The sequence below is a fragment of the Sciurus carolinensis genome, chromosome 3 (assembly GCF_902686445.1).
Source record: "Sciurus carolinensis chromosome 3, mSciCar1.2, whole genome shotgun sequence".
NCBI classification, from domain to species: domain Eukaryota; kingdom Metazoa; phylum Chordata; class Mammalia; order Rodentia; family Sciuridae; genus Sciurus; species Sciurus carolinensis.
This window is the reverse complement of record NC_062215.1, coordinates 143260613-143285898: the sequence shown is the minus strand read 5'-3', so window position 1 is coordinate 143285898 and position 25286 is coordinate 143260613. Positions and strand designations below refer to the sequence as shown.

General features: G+C 34.0%; 1 protein-coding gene across 2 annotated transcripts in view; it reads right to left on the bottom strand.

Moving 5' to 3' along the window:
- Slc39a10 (solute carrier family 39 member 10) overlaps nucleotides 1–25286 on the bottom strand; it is a 129389-nt gene that overhangs the window by 22178 nt on the left and 81925 nt on the right. For both annotated transcript variants that reach the window (XM_047547135.1, XM_047547134.1), the window contains 2 exons: nucleotides 15412–16436; nucleotides 12937–13144 (listed from right to left, as the gene is read on the bottom strand). In XM_047547135.1, the coding sequence (XP_047403091.1) occupies nucleotides 12937–13144; nucleotides 15412–16425 (1222 nt within the window). In that variant the 5' untranslated portion in view covers nucleotides 16426–16436. The remainder of the gene's footprint in view (nucleotides 1–12936; nucleotides 13145–15411; nucleotides 16437–25286) is intronic.

Sequence of the window (25286 nt, the reverse complement as noted above, 5' to 3'; positions counted from 1 at the left end):
TGAAATAGAAAAGTCCTAAAGAACAGACATAAGGTAAATAAGTCATGGAAGACAGATTATATTACCCAGACTATGCTTTTTAAGAAACTTTATGAACTGCTATTCTTAAAAACAACAACAACAAAACCGTAACATTTAGCCAACTTGAACTCTTAAAAAAAAAAAGAAATACAAATCAAGTTATAAATAGTACCTTCGATGGCCCACAATATTAGAAACAGTGACATAAAATGACTCAAGGTCATAATTTGCTCTTAATGTCTAGATTATAAATAAAAACTTTCCACAGTCTGAAGGCAGAGTCATAAACAATAGAACTGTTTGTTTAAAGAATATAATTATAACACTCTCCTGTAAGCATTAAAATGAAGTATCTACCTAATGTTTGTTTTTATAAATCTTTCTAATACAAAGTTTAAGAACAACGTATCAGTCAAAAATGGCTGCATATTCACATGAGGATGTGACAAGAAAGCATTCTGGCCACTTCATGGTTACAAAGGATAATTCTGTGCTCTTCCCCTTGATTTCTTCTCCCCTCTACACTTACTCTGGAATTTCCTTTTCTTCAATTTGGCTTCCTATACAATTTACCACTTTCTAAACATCTCACTATCTATAACTGGTTAAGAATATGAGAAACACTTTTATAATATGTGGTGAACAGGAATTTGTGCACAATTCTTTATCAAGGAAAGCAGATAAGATATCAGAAATAAATGCTAGAGTTTGGGGGGCTGGACATTTTCATTACAACGTGTATTAACAGCCTAAACCAAAACAGAAATGTGTTTCCTTTAAAAATTCTTTACGAAATTCAACTATAGAAAATTTCACTGAAGAGAGACAATTCTGTGCAACTTCTAATCTAAAATACTATTTTTCTAATCAAATCTAATAGGACTATCAATTCTATTAAATTCAAACAAGTTTTAAAGGCTCACTTAATAAGGAGCAACCAAGTTACTCTGCCCCTGTTTTACAGGCAGGAACAATAACATCCATGAGAACCTGATAATATTAATAAGTCAGAGAGGTGGCCATGGGTATAGATTTTAGACAACAGAGTTGGAGTCAATAAAATTACAGGCCAACTAAACCAATCAAGGTTTGTCAAAACTGCCACAGCTCTCTAGCTCCAATTCTATTAGGGGAAAAAGGAGATAAAAAGAGGTTACTTTAGGACAAACTGAGGTTGGAAACAAAAACATTAACCTGAAGATAAAATGTCTCAGACTGTAAATACATAACACTCTCTTTCCAAATATGTATTTTCCTTAGTTTGGCAATAATCCAATATAGAAGCAATTTATCTCACAGCAACAACGTAAAAGCAACTTAAATTAAGAGTTTAAAGAAAAATGTACTAAACTTCTTAGGAAAGCCAGAGATGTATATGTAATCCAGCATATTTTATAAGAGACTAAATAAGTAACTATATATACTTATAAATGTACATACACGTAGATGAACACCACCAAAACCACAAAGACCCAAAATATACAATATATACAGAGTAAATTTGTTAACTCCTCATAATTATCAGAAATTCTTATTAATCAGAATAATTTTAGCCCAAAACCACACTTGAATTAGTTATCAAAATTATCCAATAAAGGTACTTATTTCAGTTCTATCTATATCTCAATGTCCAAAAAGTTCATATAAATTAAATTTTGCAAAATCCACATTTGCAAATCTCTAGTTGGGTGAGGCTTATTACCCTGATTTATTCTTTTTTCTAGGCTACATTACATTCTACATTGGACCTACTTATTAATACATCTGCAAGAGAAATTAAATTTTAAAATCTTAACATATGGAGAATACCTTTTTTTAAAACTTTTTAATTGTAAACAAATGGGGTACAACTTGTTTCTCTGTTTGTACAAGAAGTAGAGGCATACCATTTGTGTTATCCTACATTTACATAGGGTAATGGTGTTTGATTCATTCTGTTATTTTTTTCCTCTCCCCCACTCCTCTATACAGTCCCTCCTTCCTCTATTCTTGCCCCCCTCCCACCCCCCATTATGTATCATCATCCGCTTATCAGCAAGATCATTTGTCCTTTGGTTTTTTGAGATTGACTTATGGAGAACACCTTTAATTTGAAGTATTATACAAACTGAGACAATAATTTATACAACATAACTTTGTAGGCTAATAAAATATTAGCAGAAGTATATTTCAAATTGTTTTTTTTTTTTTTTTTTTTTTTTTGGGTGCTGGGGATCGAACCCAGGGCCTTGTGCTTACAAGGCACTCTACTGACTGAGCTATCTCCCCAGCCCCTATTTCAAATTTTAAGTTTATAACATTCCCAAACTTAGGACCATATTAAAACAACATACATATTCTTATGTGAGGGTAAACTCTATTGCCTAATCATAAAAGTAGTGTTACCAAAATGAGCATTACTCTATGCAAATATGAAAAGTTTTTTTTCTAAAATTCTCACAATATTAACTTATGGCTAGGATCTTAAATGTGAAACCATGTCCAGTAAGATTTCAAGAAGCCAAATACATATTGCAATGTTCTGAAAAAACAAGTATAATTTCAAATGCCATTTGGTCAATTAGTCAAAGGTCAAGTCACCAAATGACAATTTAACCAAAATCCAATTTAATAAAAACCAATTTTTCAATATACCAACAGAAAACATCAAATATATTATAAGTGAAGACCAATCATCAGCAGACTGACACATGTTGAAACTAGCCACGTGCTTATACGTTTATTTGTGGACAGGTGTGTTTGGGTGAGTTCATGTGTATACAAATCAGGACACATACGCATATAGTATCAGTTGTTATAACTACACAATTCATTCTTAGCCAAAGCTAATCCATGGTCTAGGAGGTGATTAAAAAAAAAAGCTTTGAAAGAGAAAAGTCCATCTTATGATTAGAAAACTTCTGTCATTTATGTGATATCTGAAACTTGGAGATATAATCTCACAAAGAAGAAAGCCTTACAAACCCATCTAGGGTTATGACACTACCCAATTTAAGGCACCATGCTTATTGTATCTTTAAGGGGGCAACATTTACTTAGAATACAATGTAAATGATACTTGAAGTTGTTCAAGGAAATGGTATCATATTGAGCTTGGAAAGCATTCCTCCAAAATGCTTTGATAAATAAATACATATATATGTACTTAAAAAAAAAAAACTTTCTTTGGTGTCTTGTTCATTATAAAAAGCTTGTTAACAAACTGGGTATTGAGTAACAATAAAATGTCAAAAATCACAAGACTCCTGCTCTTAGACAGAATTTAAATAATCCATATGACTTTGAACATTTAATTCTTTAAAAGAACTTCTTCAACTAAAAGAATACATATGATTGCTATACAAAAGGCTGACCTTCAAAAGATACTTAATTTTTTAAAAAAAATCTAGGATTAAAAAAAAATGACCCTGTATCTTTCAATGACTTTTTTTTTTTTTAAACACACTTAGTAGTCCACTCCTTCATGTATGCATTGCTCTGACTGGCAAAGAGGGAAATTTTAAAAATATTTTCAAAAAGTCAATTTATCTTAATTCTTACTTACTATTAGTTATCCGAACAGGCAACATAGTAGCTACTGTCATATGACTAGAAAGGACTCTGATACTAGCCACTATTCAAACTGTGTCACGAGATGAGGATATTTCAAAAGGAAGGGTAAGAAGATTTAAGAGTCAAGTAAGTTGCTAGGCATGGTGGCACATGCCACAGGAAACTGAGGGAGGTGGATCACAAGTCTGATGGCAGGGCTGGACAGTACAGTGAGACCTTGTCTCAAGATAAAATAAAAAGTAGCTGCTAACAAGCAGTGGAGTGCTTGTTAGCATACACAAAGCCCTGGGTTCAACCCCAGAATGGCAAAAACTTAACAAATGAAAACAGTTTTCCATTAAAAAAAAAAAAAAAAAAAAAAAAAAAAAACAGAAAAGTACAGCCCAAAAGGAGAAAAACAAAATGAAAATGAAGAGTTATGGGAATTGTCCCTGGAAAATCTGATGACAGACCTACTAGACAATGACTTTTCAACACTTTCTCAAGGATGTTCCAAAAAATTAACTAAAGGAAAACATGTAGTCACTCGAGAAAACAATATACAGACAGAAATTGATAAAAAGAAACAGAAAACCTTAAATAAATTCAACCAACCAACCAACCAACCAACCTCTGGAGTGGAAAAATACAATAACTAAAATTAAAAATCCAGAGGGATTTGAAGGCAGGTTTGAGCAGACAGAACAAACCAGCAAACTTGAAAAGAGAACACTGGAAAATACTGACTCTGAGGAACAGAGAGAAAAAAGACTGAATGAAAGTGAACAGAGCTGACAGAACCCAAGGAGCACCATCAAGTGGAACATCCTAAATCCCAGAAGAGAAAGGGAAAGCGACAGCAAAAATATCTTAAGAAATGATAGCAAAAATGTTCCAAATCTGTTAAAAGACAGGAATATAAACATCAAAGGAGCTAAATGAACTCCAAGTAAAATGAACTCAAAGGGAGTCACACCACGATACATTATAATCAAACTGTTAAAAGCAAAGGACAGAAGGAAAATGGAAAGCTACACGAGAAGCAACTCATCACATCCAAGGGACCCTCCACAAAATTATCAGAAGATTCCCCATTAAAACCTAGAGGTCAGAGGCAGGGGGCTGATATGTTAAAAGCCCTAAAATAAAATAAAAATAAAAACCCTGACAATCAAGAACTGGTTAAAAGACATGGAAAAACTGTCCTTTCAGAGTGAGGGAGAAACTATGAAAAAGGGGACCTCATGAAAATAGAAGGGAGACCAGAGAAGTGGAGGATGGAAATCAGGGGAGGAAGAACAAATTATATTATGTGCACATAGGAATATGTCACAATGAATCCCACTACATTATGTATAATATACCATAAAAATTGTTCACCAAAAGATAAATGAATAAATAAACAAATAAAAGTGAGGGAGAAAAAGTCATTCCTAGATAGAGGGGGCAATTTGTTACCACTAGACCTGCACATAAGAAATCCCCAAAGGATATCTGATATGTGACATCTAATCCAAAATAAGGTGGGGGGCCGTTAAAAAAAAAGAATAGAAGAAAGATCAGTGGAGTAGACAAAGGGGAATGAAAGGAAGAAAGGAGGGATGGGACAAGGAAAGTCAGTGGAATGAATCTGACCCAACATTCTTATGTACATATACAAATATGCTACATATGAAACTGCCTAGGACGATGTTATGGTTTGGATGTGAGGTGTCCCCGCAAAGCTCCTGTACGAATGCAGGAATGATGTGAGGTGGAAATGATTGGATTGTGAGGACTGTAACCTAATCAGTTCATCGCAGTTTGGATGGACTGACTTGGGGGGTGAGGGGTAAACTGTAGGCCAGCAGGGTGTGGCTGGAGGAGGAGGTGTATCTTCCCTGGGGCTCATTTCAATTCCTGGCTGCCCCGAGTGAAGTATTTTCCCTCATGGTGCCCTTCCCCCACTATGTGCCTCCTCACTTCTGAGGCAGAGCAATGGAGTATACCTTGTGTATACGGAGACCTCGGAACCCACGAGCCCTGAATAAACTTTTCCTCCTCTAAGTTCTTTTTGTCTGTAACACAAAAGTTGACTAAACTACACCCCAAATAGCTAAAACGAAGCTAAAAGTTTCACTTTCTGATTTCAAAACTTACCATAAGGCTATAGTAAGCAAAACAGTATGGTACTGGCATATGGATACACATATATACCAATGGAATCAAACAGCCAGACCAGTAATAAATTACCCTCACATATATAGTCAAGTGATTCTTTTTTACTTTTTTGTACTGGAGATCTAAACCAGGGGCACTTTACCCCTGAGCCTCATCCCCAGCCATTTTTATTTTTTTAGGGTCTTACTAAGTTGCTAAGGATCTTGCTAAGTGTTTGAGGCTGGCCTCAAACTTGCAATCCTACTGTCTCAGCCTCCTGAGTTGCTGGGATTACAAGGGTGTGCCACCTCACCCTGCTGGTCAAATTAGAGTATCCAGACCATTTAAAGGAAACAGGATAGATTCTTCAACAAACTGTCTAGACAAAGTAGAAATCCACAAGCAAAATAATGGAGTTGGACATTTAAATCGAACACAAAATATAAAAATGAAGTCAAAATAGATCAAAGAACTAAGTTATATGAAAGGTCTAAAACTATAAAACTCTTAAATTGTAAGACAAAAGCTTCAGAACAATGGATTTGGCAGTGGTTTCTGACTTAACACCCATAGTACAGGCAACAAAAGCAAAAAACAACTGAATTTCATGAAAATGTAAAAAATATATGCATCAAAAGACAATATCAACAGAGTTAAAAAGCAACCCAAAGGAGTGAAAATATTTGCAAACCCTCTATCTGGTAAGTGTAATATTCAGAATATATTGAGAATTCCTAAAAGTCAAGATCAAAACAATCAGATTAAAAAACATTTTTAATCTGATTAAAAGACATTTTTTGAAGAAGATATACAAATGGCCAACAAGCACATGAATAGACGTACACCACTGTCAATTACTAGGAAAATGCAAATTGAAACTGTGAGACACACCTTGTGCCTGCTAGCATAGCTTTAAAAATATGAATAACAAGTTATAGCAAGGATGTGAAGAAAGTGGAACCCTGGTGCACTGTTGGTGGAACTGTAAACTGGTAATGGCCACTGCAAGTTTCTCAAAAAATTGAAAACAGAATTACCACAGGAGTGATTCCACTTCTGGGTATATACACACGCCAAAAAACTGAAAATAGACACAACAGAAAGGTGGTTCATGCCCAGAGCTGGGGATTAGGGTAAATGAGGAGTTACTGTTTAATGGGTATAAAATTCAGATATATGGGTATAACATTTTCAAGTATAAAATGAAGAGTTATGGAGACAGTGGTGATGGTTATGTAACTTTATGAATGCACCTATTACCACTGAACTGTATACTTAATAATGGCTAAGATCATAAAATCCATGTTATGCATATTGTAACAGTAAAAAAAAACTAGAAAAAATTTTGTTCAAAGAGCTAATTTTATGTTATATATGGAATAATGTGTGTATGCACAACTTTTAGAAGTTAAATATTTAGACAAAATGGCAAAGTAAAGAACTAAACCCAAAGTCCTTTAACTCTTAAGTCACTGTTGAAATCATAGTAGTTTTAGGATTTCTCAAAGTGTTTTATTTATCACTCATGTATTTACCTCCGAAAGGTGGCTTCGCAGAAAAGAAGATCTAAAAGAAAATCAAGTACAACTGAACATAAAAGAAGCATTTTTAAAATCTAAATATGCCTTCAAAAACTTTCAAAATTTGAGTTCATTAGAAGCTGGGGATATAGCTCAGTGGTAGAAGGTGAGGCTCTAAGTTTGATCCCTAATGCCACAACACAAAAGCGAAAACTTAAGTTTATTAAGATAGTGGTCAAAAAAAGTACTACAAACCAAACTTGTAATGACATGAAAATATCAGAAAATACTTTTATTTTAATGACCCTAAAAACAGACATAAGCAGTAAGGTCAATTATTTATTTCCCATCTAACATGAATTATCACTTATTCCTGCCATTCTTAAGGAATAAGGAAATCAGAAAATTTCTGGATATTTTCTTCAGATTACAACCATTCCAGGACAACTGTTTTGTTAGCAAAACAGCCCTACCATTCCTTCATATGTACACTATTCTAAACATGCTTTCTTATTCTCATTTACTCTTAATTTTTAAAACAGTAATTTCAGCTCTCTGGTACTACAAATGAAATAGTTCATTCTTCTAAACAATCTTCAAGGGAAACAATATCCTTTTAACCTTCAGGAAGAGAAGTGTGAAGCTGCTGGAACATACTAAATTTGAAATACTTTCCTATGCTATTTACTTACTTTTAGAATTTATAACATTTAAATTTATACTTACATAAACTCTAATTTCCTAGGTGTAGCAAAAAAGCAATATAGGTAATAAAATTGTTTGATTCTTAACCAATTTGCTGGTTTTTTTTTTTTTTTTTAAATCAGAATTTGGTATAAGAGGAAAAAAACAAAACCAAACCAAAACCAATAAAAGGTGTCTTTTAAGAAGCTGATCCCAAACTTACAATATGTGAACTATTAAATACAACTAGCAAATGTTTTCTTTATTTGTACCCAAGATACCACATGCGATAAAAAGCACTAAATGTCTGAAACAAGCTTCACTTATTCTGCAAATTAGGTTGCTTAAAACATTAAAGGTCTTCAAGCTTAGTTATTCACCAACTCCCTTTCTCATTATCAAGAGAGAAAATGCATTCTTTTAAAAAGAAGCGCTGGTCTGTGGAAACTTTCTAATTAACTTGGCGCAAAGCATGTGCAAGATGGCAGTTTTCTACACTGTTTCAGCATTTTAATTGGTAGAAAATGCTTAGCAGCCTATTCGCTACCCCCCTTGGTAATTAAGCTAGGGTCAACTCTATGACTAAATGGACCAATCTTGTGAAACAAACGATTTCTACCATCACAGTATACAGCATATTTGGTTTACAGCAGTCTTTGAACAAAGTTAATGAGGTAGTAGCAGTGTCACTATGGCAGATTTATATAGAACAAGTTAACCTTTTTTTAATGGTGCAGCAGTCATTAAAAATAATCACTAGTACGGCATTCTCTCTAACAATTATTAACATCTATCAAGAAGTAATTAATTCAAGCTGCATTTCTGACAATGCTAATAACCACCTGCAAACAACTAATCAATATTCACTATTAGTAACATATCTGTTTTTAAAACAAGTACAATTTCCTCTAGGCTTTTCAGATTGAATAAGCTGTAACTTTCAATATTACCACAGTTAAGCATCTGTCAACAGTTTCATTACAATATATGGATTATGGCAATATTATAACACAGACAACTCTAATTAAAAGTCATAATCCACAGACATGAAAACAACCAGAATTTTTTAGAAGCCTTCAAAATAAAAAAAGTCATTGGCTTTAACTTTATATGAGATAATCCTGTCAGTCTCCACTTTTCTCTGTATAGAACAAATGTATTTTATTTTTAATTAAGTTTAATCTCAGATTCCCCTTTTCTCCTGCCACAGTGAGAATTTATAAGCAACTGAGAGTAACTATGCCTCTTAAGGTATTTACTTATCTATACAGAGCAATAAGCATGAAGTCAAGAAAGAGGACAAATCTTATCTATTCCAAGATGAGGACTCGAATCTATAGTTTGTGGACCCACTTTTTCTGTCTTTATACCACTAAACAGCCTGAACCCAGCTTGTCTACCATCAGAAGACCATTCTTGAATTTTGTTTTTTTCCACTGACTAATATACTTAGAACAATATTTATATTGACACTTATTATCACCTTTTACCCATGTCTGCATGATTTGTTAAAATGCTACTAAATATGATATACAACTCTCCACACTAACTGTTAATATTTGAGCAAAGCACTCTTAAGAACCTTTTCAGCAGGAAGCATAGAGGTCAGTGTTGAGGATTATAAACCTCAGATTGAGAAACTCAGGTTCATATACAGCTCTGCTAACATGGTAGGTGGGTGGGCTTGGGCAAGTTACTTAACTTCTCTAAGCCTTCTTTTCTTCATCAAATGTGAAGTAAAGCCTGTCCCACAGGCTTAATAAATTAAACGAGCTGGGTGCAGTTGTGCATACATATAGTCCTAGCTACTCAGAAGGCTGAGGCAGGAGGATCCATCAAGACCAGGAGGTCATTGCCAGCGTGGGCAACATAGTGAGTTCCACCTCAAGAAGAAACAAATAAATTAATACCCTTGAAAAAGTGTTCAGTTCAGCACATGGTAAGGTCCCAATGAGTACAATTTATTATAACTAGCTTATCTACACTAAGGTTGTTTTCCTGCTGAAAAACAACCAGAAATAAAAATGCAGGTGCCTAGGAGATTTACCTTTATGTAACAATGGCTTCTCCTTCTATTTGTACTCTTTCAAAGCTCTAAACTCTCTATCCCAAATAAAATCCTTGTATACCAAATCTAATATTCCTAAACATGTCTACTTTATTCCTATAGTATGAAATTGTTTTTAATTTGATCCTTTCAATTTTTTATTATGCCAGAATTCAGTTTTTAGTCCATATTCACATATACCATTTTAGTCACTTTAAATACTACCTTCTAGGCCTCCTATATCTTGGGCATTTCAACCAGAACTGTGTTCATTATTCTGAGTTCATAACTCCATCATGGTTTTGCACATGGAGAAACAGTTCATGAAAATTCCATTTGTTTTGAGAATATTTTATTATCAAAATATACTTAGGCTGATTGATATATCTGATGATCTTCAAAAATGCATTTTAAAAAGGTGTCTTTCTTGGATTATAACTAAAAGCCTACAGGCTAATATTAAACCATTTACTCATTCAATCTACATAATCGCTTACTTTTTATCCCAAGTTCCCTTTGCCTGAGGCACTAGAGATAGAGAGATTAAATTCTCAGTGACAGCCTTTAAGCAACCAAAGTCCAACAAAAACAAATTAATACAATTATTAAGATTCCTCAAGATTTGTACTACAAATGGCAATATCTAAAGGTCCGTCAAGGAAGGAAATCTGACTAAGCTTAGAATATTAAATTAGCTCAGAAAGGCTAATGCCTAAGCTGAATATTTGAGGAAATACAGTAGTCAGATAGAGAAGAATGAATGAAAAACAGTATTATTATTAGCAGTTTGTTAAAGTTATAGCTGAGAAAAGAAGAAATAAATGAATGGTGAGGGATAAGGATGAAAAGACAGAGAGGCATGCGTCATATTACGGAAAGCCAGTGGGTTAAGTAAAGGAATCTGAACTTTGAAACAATACAGCATACTGTAGTAACACATGACAAAAAAATATTAACTAGCATATCATATCAAATTCATGCTCTCAGGGAAGTAAAAAAAAATATATATATATATATACACATATATAATAAGGGATATATGAGAGATATAATGAAAAGTATTAAATAGTGTAAAAGTTCATGGTAAAAATAATCATAAAGGTTGTTATGGCTTAGACCTGGAATGTTCCCCAAAAGCGCATGTATTGAAGACTAGGTCCCCAATGTAGTAACCTCTAGATGTGGGGCTTTTGAGAAGTGACTGGATCATAAGGGCTCTAACCTCATCAGTAGATTAAATCATTTAGTCAGTGGGTTAAAAATTTAAATGAACCACTAGGAGGACGTTAAAAACTGTAAGCAGTGTGGGCACAAGTGAAGGGAGGTGGTCACTGGGGAATGTCTTAGAATGATTTAATTTTGTCCCTGGCCCCTTCCTCTCTATCTGCTTCCTAGTTGCCATGGGCTGAGCTTTCCTCTACCGTGTCTCTCCACCATGATGTTCTGCCTCACCTCAGGCCCAAAGCAATGGAGTCAACTAACTATGGACTGAAACTTCTGAAATTATGAGACAAAAAATAAACTTTTCTTCCTCTAAGTTGTTTGTGTCAGTTACTGCGATCACAGCAATGAAAGTTTACTAAGACAAAGATTTAAATAAATGTGAAGAAAATGGCATAGGGATTAGATACCCAGAAGTTTTGTCAGACAAACCTTAGGGTCTGTGAGCTTCAGAATTGTGGGCAAGATAGTTCTCTATGCCTCAGTTTCCTGAAGAAGACAGAGGAGGAGAAAGAGAGGAAGAGGAAAAGGAAGAAGAGAAAGAGGAAGGAGGAGGAGGAAGAATCGGTAGAAGAAGGAGGAGAAAGAAGAGGAGGAGGAGGAGAAGAACAAGAACAAAAAATAATAATCATCACAAAATACTTTACTCAAGATTGTTGCTGAAATTAACAATTCACACACCCACATTCAGCACATTGATGACAAAATGGCTAAACAGCACAGGCTTGAATGCTAGTACTATCACCTACTATTTCTGAAATTTTAGAAATGGTATTGGAAGAATGACAAATGAATTGAGTTTAGAACAGTGCCTGAAGAGTGTATGAGTATGTGCACGCACGCACGCGTGTGTTAGGTAAATAAAAATGATGTATTAACTAAAAGTCAGCAGTAACTACAAAAAGAAAAACTTAAATGTCAGAGAGTGTCATTTTCATTTTAGAATCTACAAATCTACTGTAAGTGCTACAGATGTCTTGCAAGGTGGACAAAACCTAGGCAGGAAAGATAATGAAGTTATCTCAACAATCAAAAAAAAAACCCCAAAATGGACATGAACTAAGGCTATGATGAAGTGGAAGGAGTATAAAGATATATAAGAGACAAATTCAACAGGATTTCATAACTGATTATAGAAGGGGAAAAAAGGGGAAAAAAAAATCAAAGAATTCCATGTTCTTTTGAAAGAATCAAATGCAATAGCATTTAAGATCCAATAAGAGGTACCAACTTTTATGTAGATGTTTCTAAACATTAAGAGGTAAGTACCTATGACCACCACAGTTGAGCTATCTAGCCAATTGGAAATGATGGGGGAAAAAGTCTAAGAGAAGTTTAAAAATTGTTATTGGTTTTACCCTGGTTGAAGCTCTCTAAAAGCAATTGTGATGAAGTTCATAAGTCAACCTCCTGGCATTTATTTGAGACACTCCTAGAATTTAACTACACTAGCTTCCCTTGCTACTTCTTTAGGGGTCTCATTATTTATATTTGATTATCGAGAAGAATCCATTTACCAAAAACTTATATTTCCCCTTTAATCTAGTTCTTTATCCATAGCAGAATATTCTCTGTAATGCCAGGAGAAATAAAATGTACTGTGACTCCCATCTTCCCCCCATATTTTTTAAACATGTGTATCTAAACCTGATTGGAATATATTAAAATCTAACACAAAAGGAAGCCAATAATTTGGAATTGTTTTCCAATTCAACTATAGATTAAAATGTAAGTACAAATATTAAGGAGAAAAAACTTGAATCTCTTTCTTACCTGATGCCCCTACATTTGCCTTATCTTCAGGAACCAGATTTTTATCCTTATTTAAATCTTCAACTAAAAGTTTGTCAAAATGCTCAATACAAAGTCTGCTGTCGATCTGATATAACAATGCAGGGCAAAGATATGTAAATAGATCACGTGAGATGGGAGAGTTGGCACCATGACCATAGTATTTTAATAACTGAGTGACGTTCAAACACTGCAAGGAAATTGATAAAACAAATTAAGTAAAAGAATGTCTTTAAGAAGATTATGCAGAAAACGAATTATTGTATAATGAAAATATTCTAAGAATTACTTAAAAATAATGTCCGATACATAGACATCTCATACAAATAAAACTTTTGAAACAGGAATTTATATTAGAGATACATTCAACTAAACACTTTTAAGGATTTTAATCATTTTTCCGCTACAATATATGAAAGATAATGACTCACAACTATATTCCCAAGATTTTTATGGGATGAGGTTAAAAATGATTTCTCAGGCTGGCAATAAAGCTCAGTAGGTAGAGAGCTTGCCTTGCATGCACAAGGCCCTGGGTTTAATTCCCAGCAGCACAAAAATAAAAAAAAAAAAAATTCTTATCAAACTGTAATCATCAGTGACTCAAAATTCATAATACAGATATTTTCTTAGCCAAAGGAACTCCAAAAGAACACTATTGGGGCTGGGGCTGTAGACCAGCAGTAAAGTTCCTGCTTAGCATATAAAAGGCTGAGTTCCATTCTGAGAACAGCAAAGAAAAGAAAAAAAAAAAAAGCCATAAAAAAGGGAGTATAGTATTGTGAAACTCAAACCCAATGTGTTTAGGAAGACAAAACTAGAATATGGAAGAAATGAAAAAAAAGAGGTAACTTCATCCACTGGTACTTTGAAAACAACACAGAAAACAAATGTAACAAAATTTGGAGCCATCATATGGCAAAAATGATATCTACAATTAAGGTAACAGAGATGGCCCTGGCACCTGTTCACATAGATCCACTCTGGTTTGCATGCTTGTTTACTAACCTATCCCTGCACTCCCTGCTTTCATCTTCAATCACCATGAGGAACTACCCCAATCAATGCATGAACATTTTCAGAAATCCTAAGAGAGTTTCCAGTATGCATTAGAATTGTAAGGGCACAAATAACAAGTTTGATGCTGTAGATTTCACAGGTCTGACAGAGTACATATGAAGAATATGCAGGTATCAACAAAATATTTTAGGATATATCATCCATAATAATAAATTCATACTATGTAAGTTTTTTTCAAGTCAGTGTTTATAACTGCTGAAAACTGAATATCTGATAATTTTGCCAGGGAAGAAATTCAGTTATTTTGATGCAAAACATATCTTGATGATAGTGATAGCAAAAAGCAAGTTCATTTTCCCCATGTGATACTGTTGCTTTCTATTCATATGAACAAAACAGAAATTTAACAAATTTTCTAAACTCTAATAAGAATGCTGAAAATAATAAACAAGGGTGTCTATACACCTTTAACAAAACAGAAATAAATGTGCTTAAGGTAAATAGTTTTTTTAAAAATAAGAATGAACTGATCAAATGTGAAAGTATCCAAGATCACAAAAATTTAGAAGGACAACAAGACTGTCCCACATCACTGGAGTTTCCTAATACTGTATCTTTGCATGTACCCCAGGTCTGTTAGGCCTGAGAAAAGACCAATATCATGAATAAGTAGGCCTTCTCATACAGCGAAAGAGAATATGAGGCTACCACATGTACAAAACACCTGACTTTGGAGCTAGATCAATGACTGGGAACCATTCAATAAATTAATAATTATGAAAAAAAAAAAAAAAAAAACAAAACTGTTCTAGCGACTCCCCAGGAGGAACAACAAAAAAAGTTTTAATTTTCAAATATCCAGAACCCAGTTAATGGTAACAACAATGAAACTGACCTGGGGAATCAAATAAATCATAAGCAATCTAGTGTGTGTGTGTGTGTGTGTGTGTGTGTGTGTTCCTTTCTCCCTTCCTCCCAGTGCTGGGTACTGAATTCAGGGTGTCCACACTGAGCTACATCCCCAGTCAATTTTAAATTTTATTCTGAGACAGGTCTTGTCAAACTGCCCAGGATGGCCTCAAATTTGGGATCCTCCTGTCTCAGTCTCCCAAGTAGCTGGAATTACAGGCATGCACTACCACACCTGGCTCAAAAATTATTTTCTAACACTGAAACACTTAGATTTGATGATCCCAAATTTGAAAAACAATACAAATAACAAAAGAAGCAAATAATAAAAGTGAAAATTCAGATAAAAAGTCTTCATACTGACTCTGATTCCTTAAGGTTTTTTGCCAGGAATGTAACCCGATATTCCACATGGAAGTAAGTTTAAATATGACTAACTATTCCACTTTTAATCTTGTCTTTTAACTAAAATGTTCCGCAACTATCTGAGAACTACAGAGCTACCATCAGACATCTTTTTATACTTACTTCATGTTGACGGTCATCTTCATTATGATCTTTGTGATTAGCAGCTGAATAAATTGCACTTTTTTTAACATGTGGTGCTTCTCGCTTTCTAGTGTGTCGAAGTTCACTTTCAATATCAGGATCAAGATCTTGGTGTCCATGACCAGGATCGTGACCATTATGTTCTGGAAGATGTACATGAGAATGAGCTGGGTTATGTACACGATCAGTTTTATGGACCCGATTATGCTCATACTGTTCACCCTGATCACGGTTAAGGGGGAAACCTGGTGTGATGACCTCAGAATTTTCATCACTTTTCTTTCCTTTCTTCTTCCTCTTTCCTTTTGGTGGCTTAACTCCAGACTGTTCTTGTGTTTTATTGGTCTCTGTCGAAGGTTCATGGCGAGGCTCCCCACGCTCGCCATGAGTAATGGAATCGTTATGAATGTGGCGAGTTGTGTTATGCTCAAGGTGGTGATGCAAGCGATGGTGATGATGTAAGCGATGATTACGGTCATGCACGTGTTTGTCGTCAGACTTCACAGATACTTCAACTGTCTCTTTCTCTGGATCACATTTGTGGTTTCTTTTTGTTGATAAACTGGTCACAGTTTGATTTTCTGAATTTAAATGATTGTGGGAATGCTGGTGGTTATGTGAGTGAAAATGCTTTCCCTCTTGAACTGCCAAAATATCTAAGTGAGAAACATGATCGTGGCCAAGATCCTCATGATTAATCTCAACTACTTTTATCTCTCCAAGGCCCAAGTTTGTTAAAAGTTTCTCCAGACCAAAAAAGGATAATCTTCCATTTTCACCATAGCGGTCAAAAAGTTTTTCAATATAGTATTTTTTTTCATTTTCAGCATCCTGCTCTGAAAATTTGCTTGGCTCCAATTCTGTTATTCCACGGTGGTGTCTGTGAGGCTCTTCAGGGCCGTGGTCATGTTCTTCATGGCAGTGGTTGCAGTGATGGAAAATAAATGTCAGCAAACAAATGAGGCAAAATTTTGTGTGCATATGTACCTTCATTTCTACTTTTCCTAAAGAGATTTAAGAAGATACAAGCATTAGTCAAAACCTAGGCACATTGAAAATAGTCACAAACTTTCTACCAGCTGCCAATATTTTATCCCATTTTTTCAAGGTTGTGAATCATTCTTTCCCTCCTCAATTCCTACAAACATGGCCCCCTTTAATCATAATACCGTACATTCCTTCAAATTAGTACAAATTGCTCACGACTCCCTTTAAGTAAAACACCAAAAAGTCTATATACATTTACACAGGTACTGTGTAAGAAAAAGAAAAAGACAAAAAAAGGAAAAACTAAAACTCATTACTCACAAATGGTAGAACTGCATTTGTAGAGAATCCTAAAATCAACTGTATTTGTATATACCAGGAATAGAGAATGAAATTAATAAAAAATATCATTTGTAATAGTAAATTCCTAGAAATAAGTCTAACAAAAGATGTATAAGACCTTTACATAGAAAAGGATCAATTATGACTTATAAACAGATGGCTATTATCATGGTTATGACTGCATGAGCTATAAATTCATTACAACCCCAATCAAAATTCTAGAAATATGGGCTGGGGTTGTAGCTCAGAGGTAGAACGTTTGCCTAGCCCACGTGAGGCCCTGGGTTTGTTTGATCCTCAGCACCACAAAAAAATAAATAAATAAAATAAAGGTATTATTATTATAACTAAAAAATATTTTTAAAAAATTCTAGAAGTTATTTTGTGAAAATTGATGAACTATTTTTAATATTTATGAGGAAGCACAAAGGGTTGACAGTGGCCAAGACACTCCCACATGTAGATAATGGTCATCACTTTGGATGGTGCAGATATAGTGCATAGAAAGTTCTACTGGACAGCAGACTTATACAATAAAAATATAACGTGAGTCTAGTATGTAAATTATTTTTTCTAAAATAAAAAAGTGAAACTAACTTCATTTCATATTTTAGTTAGCCCATTATATCTGAAATTTATTAATGAGATATTTAACATTTTTTAATGCTATGTATTTGACATTAGGAATTATTTCACATTTACAGTATATCTTAAGACTGTGTTCATCAGTCACATGGGGCTATAATCTGTTATTGGAAAGTGTAGATCTAGATTTATTTAGAAAACTACTTTTAAGACTTTTAAGAGAGGATACAAAAGACATTATAAAGAAAAAACCGATATCATATATTTCATTAAAATTAAGAATTTTTTCAGACACAACACCAAAAACACAAAAAAGCATCTGGTTGCGGTGGCACAGGCCTGTAATCCCAGGTACTTGGGAGGCTGAGGTAGGATCACAAGTTTGAGGCCAGCCTTGACAATTTAGCATGACTTCATCTCCAAATAAAAATCAATCTTACCTAAGCTTTACTATGCACATATACGAATATACCAGTGAATTTCACCTTCATGTACATCCACAAAGCACTAATTTTAAAAAATCTATAAATAAATAACAAAAAGATCAGTGGAGAGAAGAGAACAGGAGTGGTAGAAGGGGTGAAAAAGGGGAAGTACTGGGGACTGAATTAGAACAAATTATATTTCACACTTGTAATAACTATGTTGAAATGAACACTAATATTATATATAACAAAAAGGAATTAAAAAGGGGGGGCTAGAGCTGTAGCTCAGTGGTAAAGCTGCCCTGGGTTGTTTGGTCTCCAGTACCACAAAAACAAAACAGCAAGCTATGGACTGAGAGAGGAGTATCATGATGTGCAATGAAAAAAATATAAAGAACTCCTACAAATCAATATGTAAATTATCAAACAACCCAACAGAAAAGTAAGTAGGAATCTTGAATCAGCACTTCATAAGAAGTAGACGCATTACTAAGAAGCATATAAAAACATGTTCAATCTCGACAATTATAAGGAAAATTTAAAATTACAATTAGACTACTATATACCCACAAAAATGACTAGAATATAAAAGAATGCCAAACAAAAGTAGAAAGAATATGGAGCTAACTGGAACTTCCAATATACTGCTACTATGAATGTTAATTTATTATCTATTTGGAAACCTGTCTGGCAACATTTGCCAAAAGTTGAGGACATGCCTATCTACTTGCTCAGCAATTCTGTTCCAGGTATATGCTTAAAAGAAAGGTATATATATGGACACAAAAAGATACCAACAGGAATGTTCATGCAATATTATCACAGTTTGAAACTGAAGAAAACCTAAATGCTCATAACAGTTGAGTGAAAAAACAGAATAACCTGACAATGGAATACCACCTCAGAAATGAAATTGAGACTACAGATTTACAGATAAACAAAGATGTATTTCACAGACTGAGTAAAAGATGGTGAATATCAAAGAAAACCATATTATATGAAATTATGTTTATGTAAAGTTAAAAATGAGTAAACAAACCAAGACAGTAACTACTTTTTGAAAGAGGTTAGGAGATAATAATTGGGAAAAGACTAGAGTAAGAGGGATTCCAAAGTGTGGTACCTTTCTCTTTCCTAACCTGAGTGTAGTTACACAAACATTTACTTTGTGATAATCCACAGCAGTTATGCTCTGTGTACTTTGTAAACTTTATTTCGACTAAAAGGGTTTTTATTTATTTTTTGTATGTGTGTGGGTTTATATTAGTACTGGGAACTGAATACAGGGCTTGTGCATGCTAAGCATGTAGTTCACCACTAAGTTACATGTCCTAGCCCTAAAAGTTTATTGAAAAATCGGATTTTCTCCAGTGGAAATCAATGAGAAAAAATAATCATATACAAAATTATATGGCTTCTTGAATAAGTGGAACACAGTATATAAACTCATTAATAGCAAAAATTTGTGAGACATTACTGAAAGAGTAGAACTGCAAAAACTAGAGAGATATCTACCTGGGTAGATGGAAAACATTATATAAAACATATAGCCTTCCAGTTGTATATACAAATTTACTTAAATGCCTACGAATGTCCTGTATCTGTTTAATTTTAGTGAGATTCCACAAGCAAATTCAAAATTTTGTATGGAAGAGCAAAAATCCAAAGACAATCAAGACAACTCAGAAGATTAGTAAAGTAATAAAGACTTCTTTATATTAAAGTCACACTAACTAAAATAATAGAACTGGCACAGGGCCAGACATACAGGGCAGCAGAACAGAAGAGTCTAGAAAGAGAATCAATAATACTGATGTAAAAACAGTCCTTTACACCTTACACAAGTCAATTCCAACAGTCTTAAGACCCATATGTGAAAAGAAAAATTCCAAAGTTTTATAAGAAAAGTAGAAGAATATCATTATGACTTGAGACAGTGAAAGATTTTCAAGACTAGAAATAGAAAGCACATGTCATTAAAAAAGAGTCGACTTAATTAAAGGCAATTCTTTAAAAATTATTCTACGATAAAGAACACCATAAACTAAGCTTATGACAAGTCACACATCAGAATGTATTTGCAGTGTGTATGTATATATGTGTCAATAAGATTAATATTCAAAATACATAAACATTCATCAAATGGAAAAAAATTCCAACACTACATAGACAACTATAAAAGGATATAAATAGAAAAAATGGTTAATAATCTTGAAAATGCAAATCTAGATAATGCTCCTTGACACTAATGGATACCACAGACAACAGTATCACTAACATTTGACAACACTAGGTATTGAACAGATGTTTAATGTAGAGGAATATAAACTGCTGGTTAATACAACCGTTTGGAGAATCATACTGACATCTACTAAGATTGAATATGAGCTTACTTTATAGCCCCTAGATTCCACTTCTATCTACCCTGGCATTTAGGTACAAGGAGACAAATTCATGAATCTTTACCACAAAATTTTAATGTAAATTACCTACAAACAGGGTTTTGGTTATAAGTAACAGAATAATCAAAGCAGCTTAAAAAAAAAAAAACTTTCACAAAAGAAGCTGGGAGACAAGGGTGATTTCAGGGTAATTACAATATCTAAAGTCCAAGCACTTTTACCCTCAGATTTGTCTTCAAGATAACTGTTAATCCCACAATCATGCCACCCTTATACAACCACATCCCAAATGGGATCTTCATCTATTTTTTTAACACAGAGAAAATTCTTACTTTTAGGTCCCTTCCAGATTTTCCTTCAAATATCTTTGATCACATCTATACCACATGCCCATGCCAAAGCCAATCACTTCCATTATAGTGAGTGGCTTACACCAATCAACATTCATTCCCCAGGGACCAAGAGGCTACCTTTTGTAAGTACACACATGGAGAATAAATGTGTGTAGAACCTTTAAATTCAAAGAAAAAAAGAGATAAATAAGGAATGGCAGTTGATTATATATCATCATTTTGGTATGTACATCATAAATTCATCAGTGAAAGTGGATAAAATAAGTGGTATATTATGTAATGAAAGACAACACTGCAGTTATGATTGTATGTTTGAAGGAACATATATTCAAAAAATCTCAAAAACATAATATAAAAAGTAAATTACAAAGATTTGTATCATTTATCAACAATTTTAAAACATGTAAAATACCTCCCTCTTGGGATACATGTATGTATTAAGACTATATAACATGGGGATGATTACATTCTGGATGATGGTTATCTTTTCAGGAAGGAAGAGAATTAGTTGATGGAAGAGGTATACATGTAATCGCCATCTACAGAACTTTATCTGAAGTAATGTAACAACGTTTAATATTTGTTAAAGCAAGATAATGACATTTCACATGTTCATTATTGTTCTATGTGCTTTTCTATATATTTTTTATTTGTTTGTTTGAAAAAGTATTACAAAACCTGTATCAGTGGTTAATCAAACTGTAGTTGTAGGAGTAGCAGTAGTGGCCTTAGAAATGCTAATTATTACACCCCAGCCACATCTACTAAATCAGAAACTCTGGGGGCAGAGCCCAGCAGTGTTTTATCCAGCTTTCCTAGTAAGAACTGATGTAAACTTGCTAAAGTTTAGTAAGATTTACTATTTATACCAATAAAGAACCAAACACTCCTATTAAAGTAATACTCTAGTCACCTGGACCTTATGATTATCTGAATAAATTCAGTTGGATTATATGTGGCTTGTATAGGTTAAAATTTTTAAGTAACAGTCTGTAAAACATTTAATTTCACGGCTAAAATATGAGATTTGTTTGTTTTGTTACTGGGAATTTAACCACCGACTCATACCCAATCCTTTTTATTTTTCGAAGACAGGGTCTCACTAAGTTATTTAGGGCCTTGCTAAGTTGCTGAGGCTGGCTCTTTTTTTGGGGGGTGGTGGGGAGTGGTTTCCAAGGATTGAACTCAGGGGCACTCCACCACGGAGCCACATTCCCAGTCCTACTTTGTGTTTTATTTAGTGACAGGGTCTCCCCGAGGTCTTCACACCTCACTCTTGACGTGGCTATCTTTGAACACGAAATCCTTCTGCCTCAACCTCCAGAGCTGCTTGGGATTACAGGCATTTGCCACCCCATCAGTTATTTACTTTTAATTCAAACATTTCAGTTTCTCATTTTGTCTCAGGGATAAAGTCACCACTTTAAGTACATAAATTTTAATGTCACTTGCAGGAAAATGGATGGGATGTGACAGCACTGTGTTATGCAAAATAAGCCAGATTTAGAAAGTCAAGAGTCATATGTTTTCTCTTATATGTGAAAACTAGAAAGGAAAAAAAGGACAAAATGTGTGGGGCTTATGAAACCAGAAAGGAGACCAGTAGAGTAGGGGAAGTGGATCAAGGCAGAGAGAGAAGAAAAGGTACTGGGGAATGAAACTGATCAAAATTGTTATTCGTATATACAAATATGCCACAATTAATCTACTATATTTTAATTATAGTTTGCCAAAAAATTAAATTCATATATATCAGTTGTACCTGTACATTAATGAAGATGAAGGGGTGTGGATGATTCTGATAAATTACTACTAAGCAAGAGGACGCACATTCCTTTAGCCCTAACACAAAGTTACCCTGGTATTCTATTAGAACATGCTAATGAAATCTGATGTTGCAGGTTGTTCCACTCATTTGATAAACAAATGTCATAAGGTTTCTTCGGTGCATACTATTGCACTGTCAAATGAACAGGTACCAGTGGTTGAAAAAAGACATATGTATGCCTATGCTGATGAGATTGACATGAGTGAATGACTCCACACAACACAAATACTATGGATGGTGTACATTAAACTGCCATTCATCTTTCTTTTTTAAATGCATAGCACTCGATTATGCAAAATACTCAATTTATTGTGACGATTCTAAATATCTCGAGTCTACCAATCTTTTGCATTAACAAGAATACAGGACTGCAAGGACACAAGTGGACATCATAAGGGTAACCTTAAAACTGGTCTAAGTATTTTAATAAATAATTCATAAACTTTGCAACATAATTTAGAACTCCTATAGCAGATATAGTCTTAAGAATTACTTGGAATCAGGCATTGTGGCACACACCTAATATCCCAGCTACTCAGGAGGCTGATCCCAAGTTCAAGGCCAAACTGTTAAGACCCAGTTTCAAAATAAAAAGAGCTGGGGATACAGCTCAGTGGTAATCACTTGACTAGCATGGGCAAGGCACAGGGTTTAATCCTCGGTACTGGAGAAAAATAAATAAATCTCTTGGACAAAATATGCATCAGTTAGCATAGGCTAAGCACTTATTGCAAACACCTCTCCCAAATGGCAGTGGCTGAAGAAATAATCAAATTCCAAGTTTTCTCTCAAAAACGGTCCCCCCAAAACAAACCAACCTAAAAAACCAGTCCAAGATGATGGTCCATGTTTGAGGGAAATTCTGCTCCAGTTATTCACAAATACATAAATTACATGGATATGTGCTAGTCTAGATAATGGGAAAAGAAAAAGAAAGGAAGTCCAGTTTCAGAAATTTTCATCTTCAGCAACAAGGGAAACAAATTGCAGTTTCTCCTCACATTCCATTGGCAAGGGCTTAGCCACATGCCATCAATCAGATAGGAAGCTAGGAAATATAGTCTCACCTTGCAACTTACAGAGCCTCCCAGACATTCCACAGAATCCTTTTTCTATTCACAGCACAGAGCATCTTTCCAGTAGAGAAGGAATGGGGGAAATACTGCACCACAATTCCATATACCGCTCAAATCTAAATATTGGCTTTTACAGAACTCAGATTTGTCCTAGCCAAAATATTGTCTCCTGTTTTGGAGTTTTCCAGTTTTTTTTTTTTTTTTTTTTTTTTTTTTTAATAAGAATGTTATTTTTATTTTTTGGTATTGGGGATTTAACCCAGGAGCACTTTACCACTGAGCTACATCCTTAGCCCTTTTTGTTTTTTATTTTGAGACAGTGTCTGGTTAAGTTGCTTAGGGCCTCATTAAGTTGCTGAGGCTGGCTCTGAACTTGTGATCCTCCCGCCTTAGCTTCCCAAGCCATGGGGGTTACAGGTGTGCACCACCATGCCCAGCAAGAATGTTACTTTTATAATTAAGAGTACTTTTTCCATTTGGCAAATATATATTGAGCTATCCACTCAAAACTTAATATTAGGTGCTTTAGACATCACTGTATAACCCTAGTACACAACAGATCGAAGAATTAATTCTGGTAAATAACTAGCAGTTGCCACCACAAATTTATTTTTCATGTTTTGCTGTTTCTTTACAGTATAACATTATAGTTAAAAATGTAAGTACTCTATCATTGTATAATTCTACATTAAGAGTGGGGTTAAACTAATATGATCCTACAATATGCACAATCATAAAAATGAGAAATTATATTCCATTTATGTATGATTTATCAAAAGGTATAAATGCATTCTACTGTCATGTCCATATAATTAGAACAAACTAAAAATAAAAGTGGGATTAATTTACAATAAGACTGTTTAATCATTATGCTAATTATATTTTTTTGATGAAAATATTTTTGCTTTAGATGCAAAGAAAGAATGAAGTTAACTAATGTTCTCCTGTAGTTAACTTTAATAACAGAACTAAATATTCAGTAAGAATTGTGGTTATACTTTTGATGTGGAAAATGATTAGATGATACGATGTGTGGAACTCTGGGTTGTCAGTAAGTTCTATTTTTTCACCTAGAAGGTGGTCACTTCAAGAAAATGGTTGAGGGAGGAAATTTAAAAAAATAGAGATAAATGAGAACACCAATACAACATATCAAAATCTCTGGAACACCATGAAGGCAGTGCTAAGAATTCATACATTAAAAGAATAAAAGTCAACAAATAAATGACCTAACATTACATCTCAGAGTCTAGAAAAAGAACAAATCAACAACAAAAGCAGAAGACAGGAAATAATTAAAATCAGAGCTGAAATCAATAAGACTGAAACAAACAATTCAAAAAATTGACAAAAAAGTTGGTTCTTTGAAAAAAGAAATAAAATTGATAAACCCTTATCCACACTAACAAAGAGAAAGAAAACTCAATAAAATTCATGAGGAAAAAGGAAATATCACTACAGACACTACTGAAATACATAAGATAATTAATTAGAAACTATTTGAAAATTTATACTCAAATAAAATAGAAAATCTCAAAGACATTGACAAATTTCTAGAGACATATATTATCCACCCAAACTGAAGGAGGAGGACACACACAATTTAAACAGATGAATTTCAAGCAATGAAATAGAAGACACTATCAAAAACCTACAAATCAAAAAAAAAAAAAAAAAGCTGAGATTCAGACAGATTCTCACCAAGTTTTAAAAGACCTTCAAAGAATTACCACCAATACTCCTCAAATTGTTCCATGAACTAGAACAGGAGGGAACCCTTTCAAATTCATTCTATGAAGCTAGTATCAACCTGATACCAAAACCAGACAGACACATCAAGGAAAAAGAAAAACTTC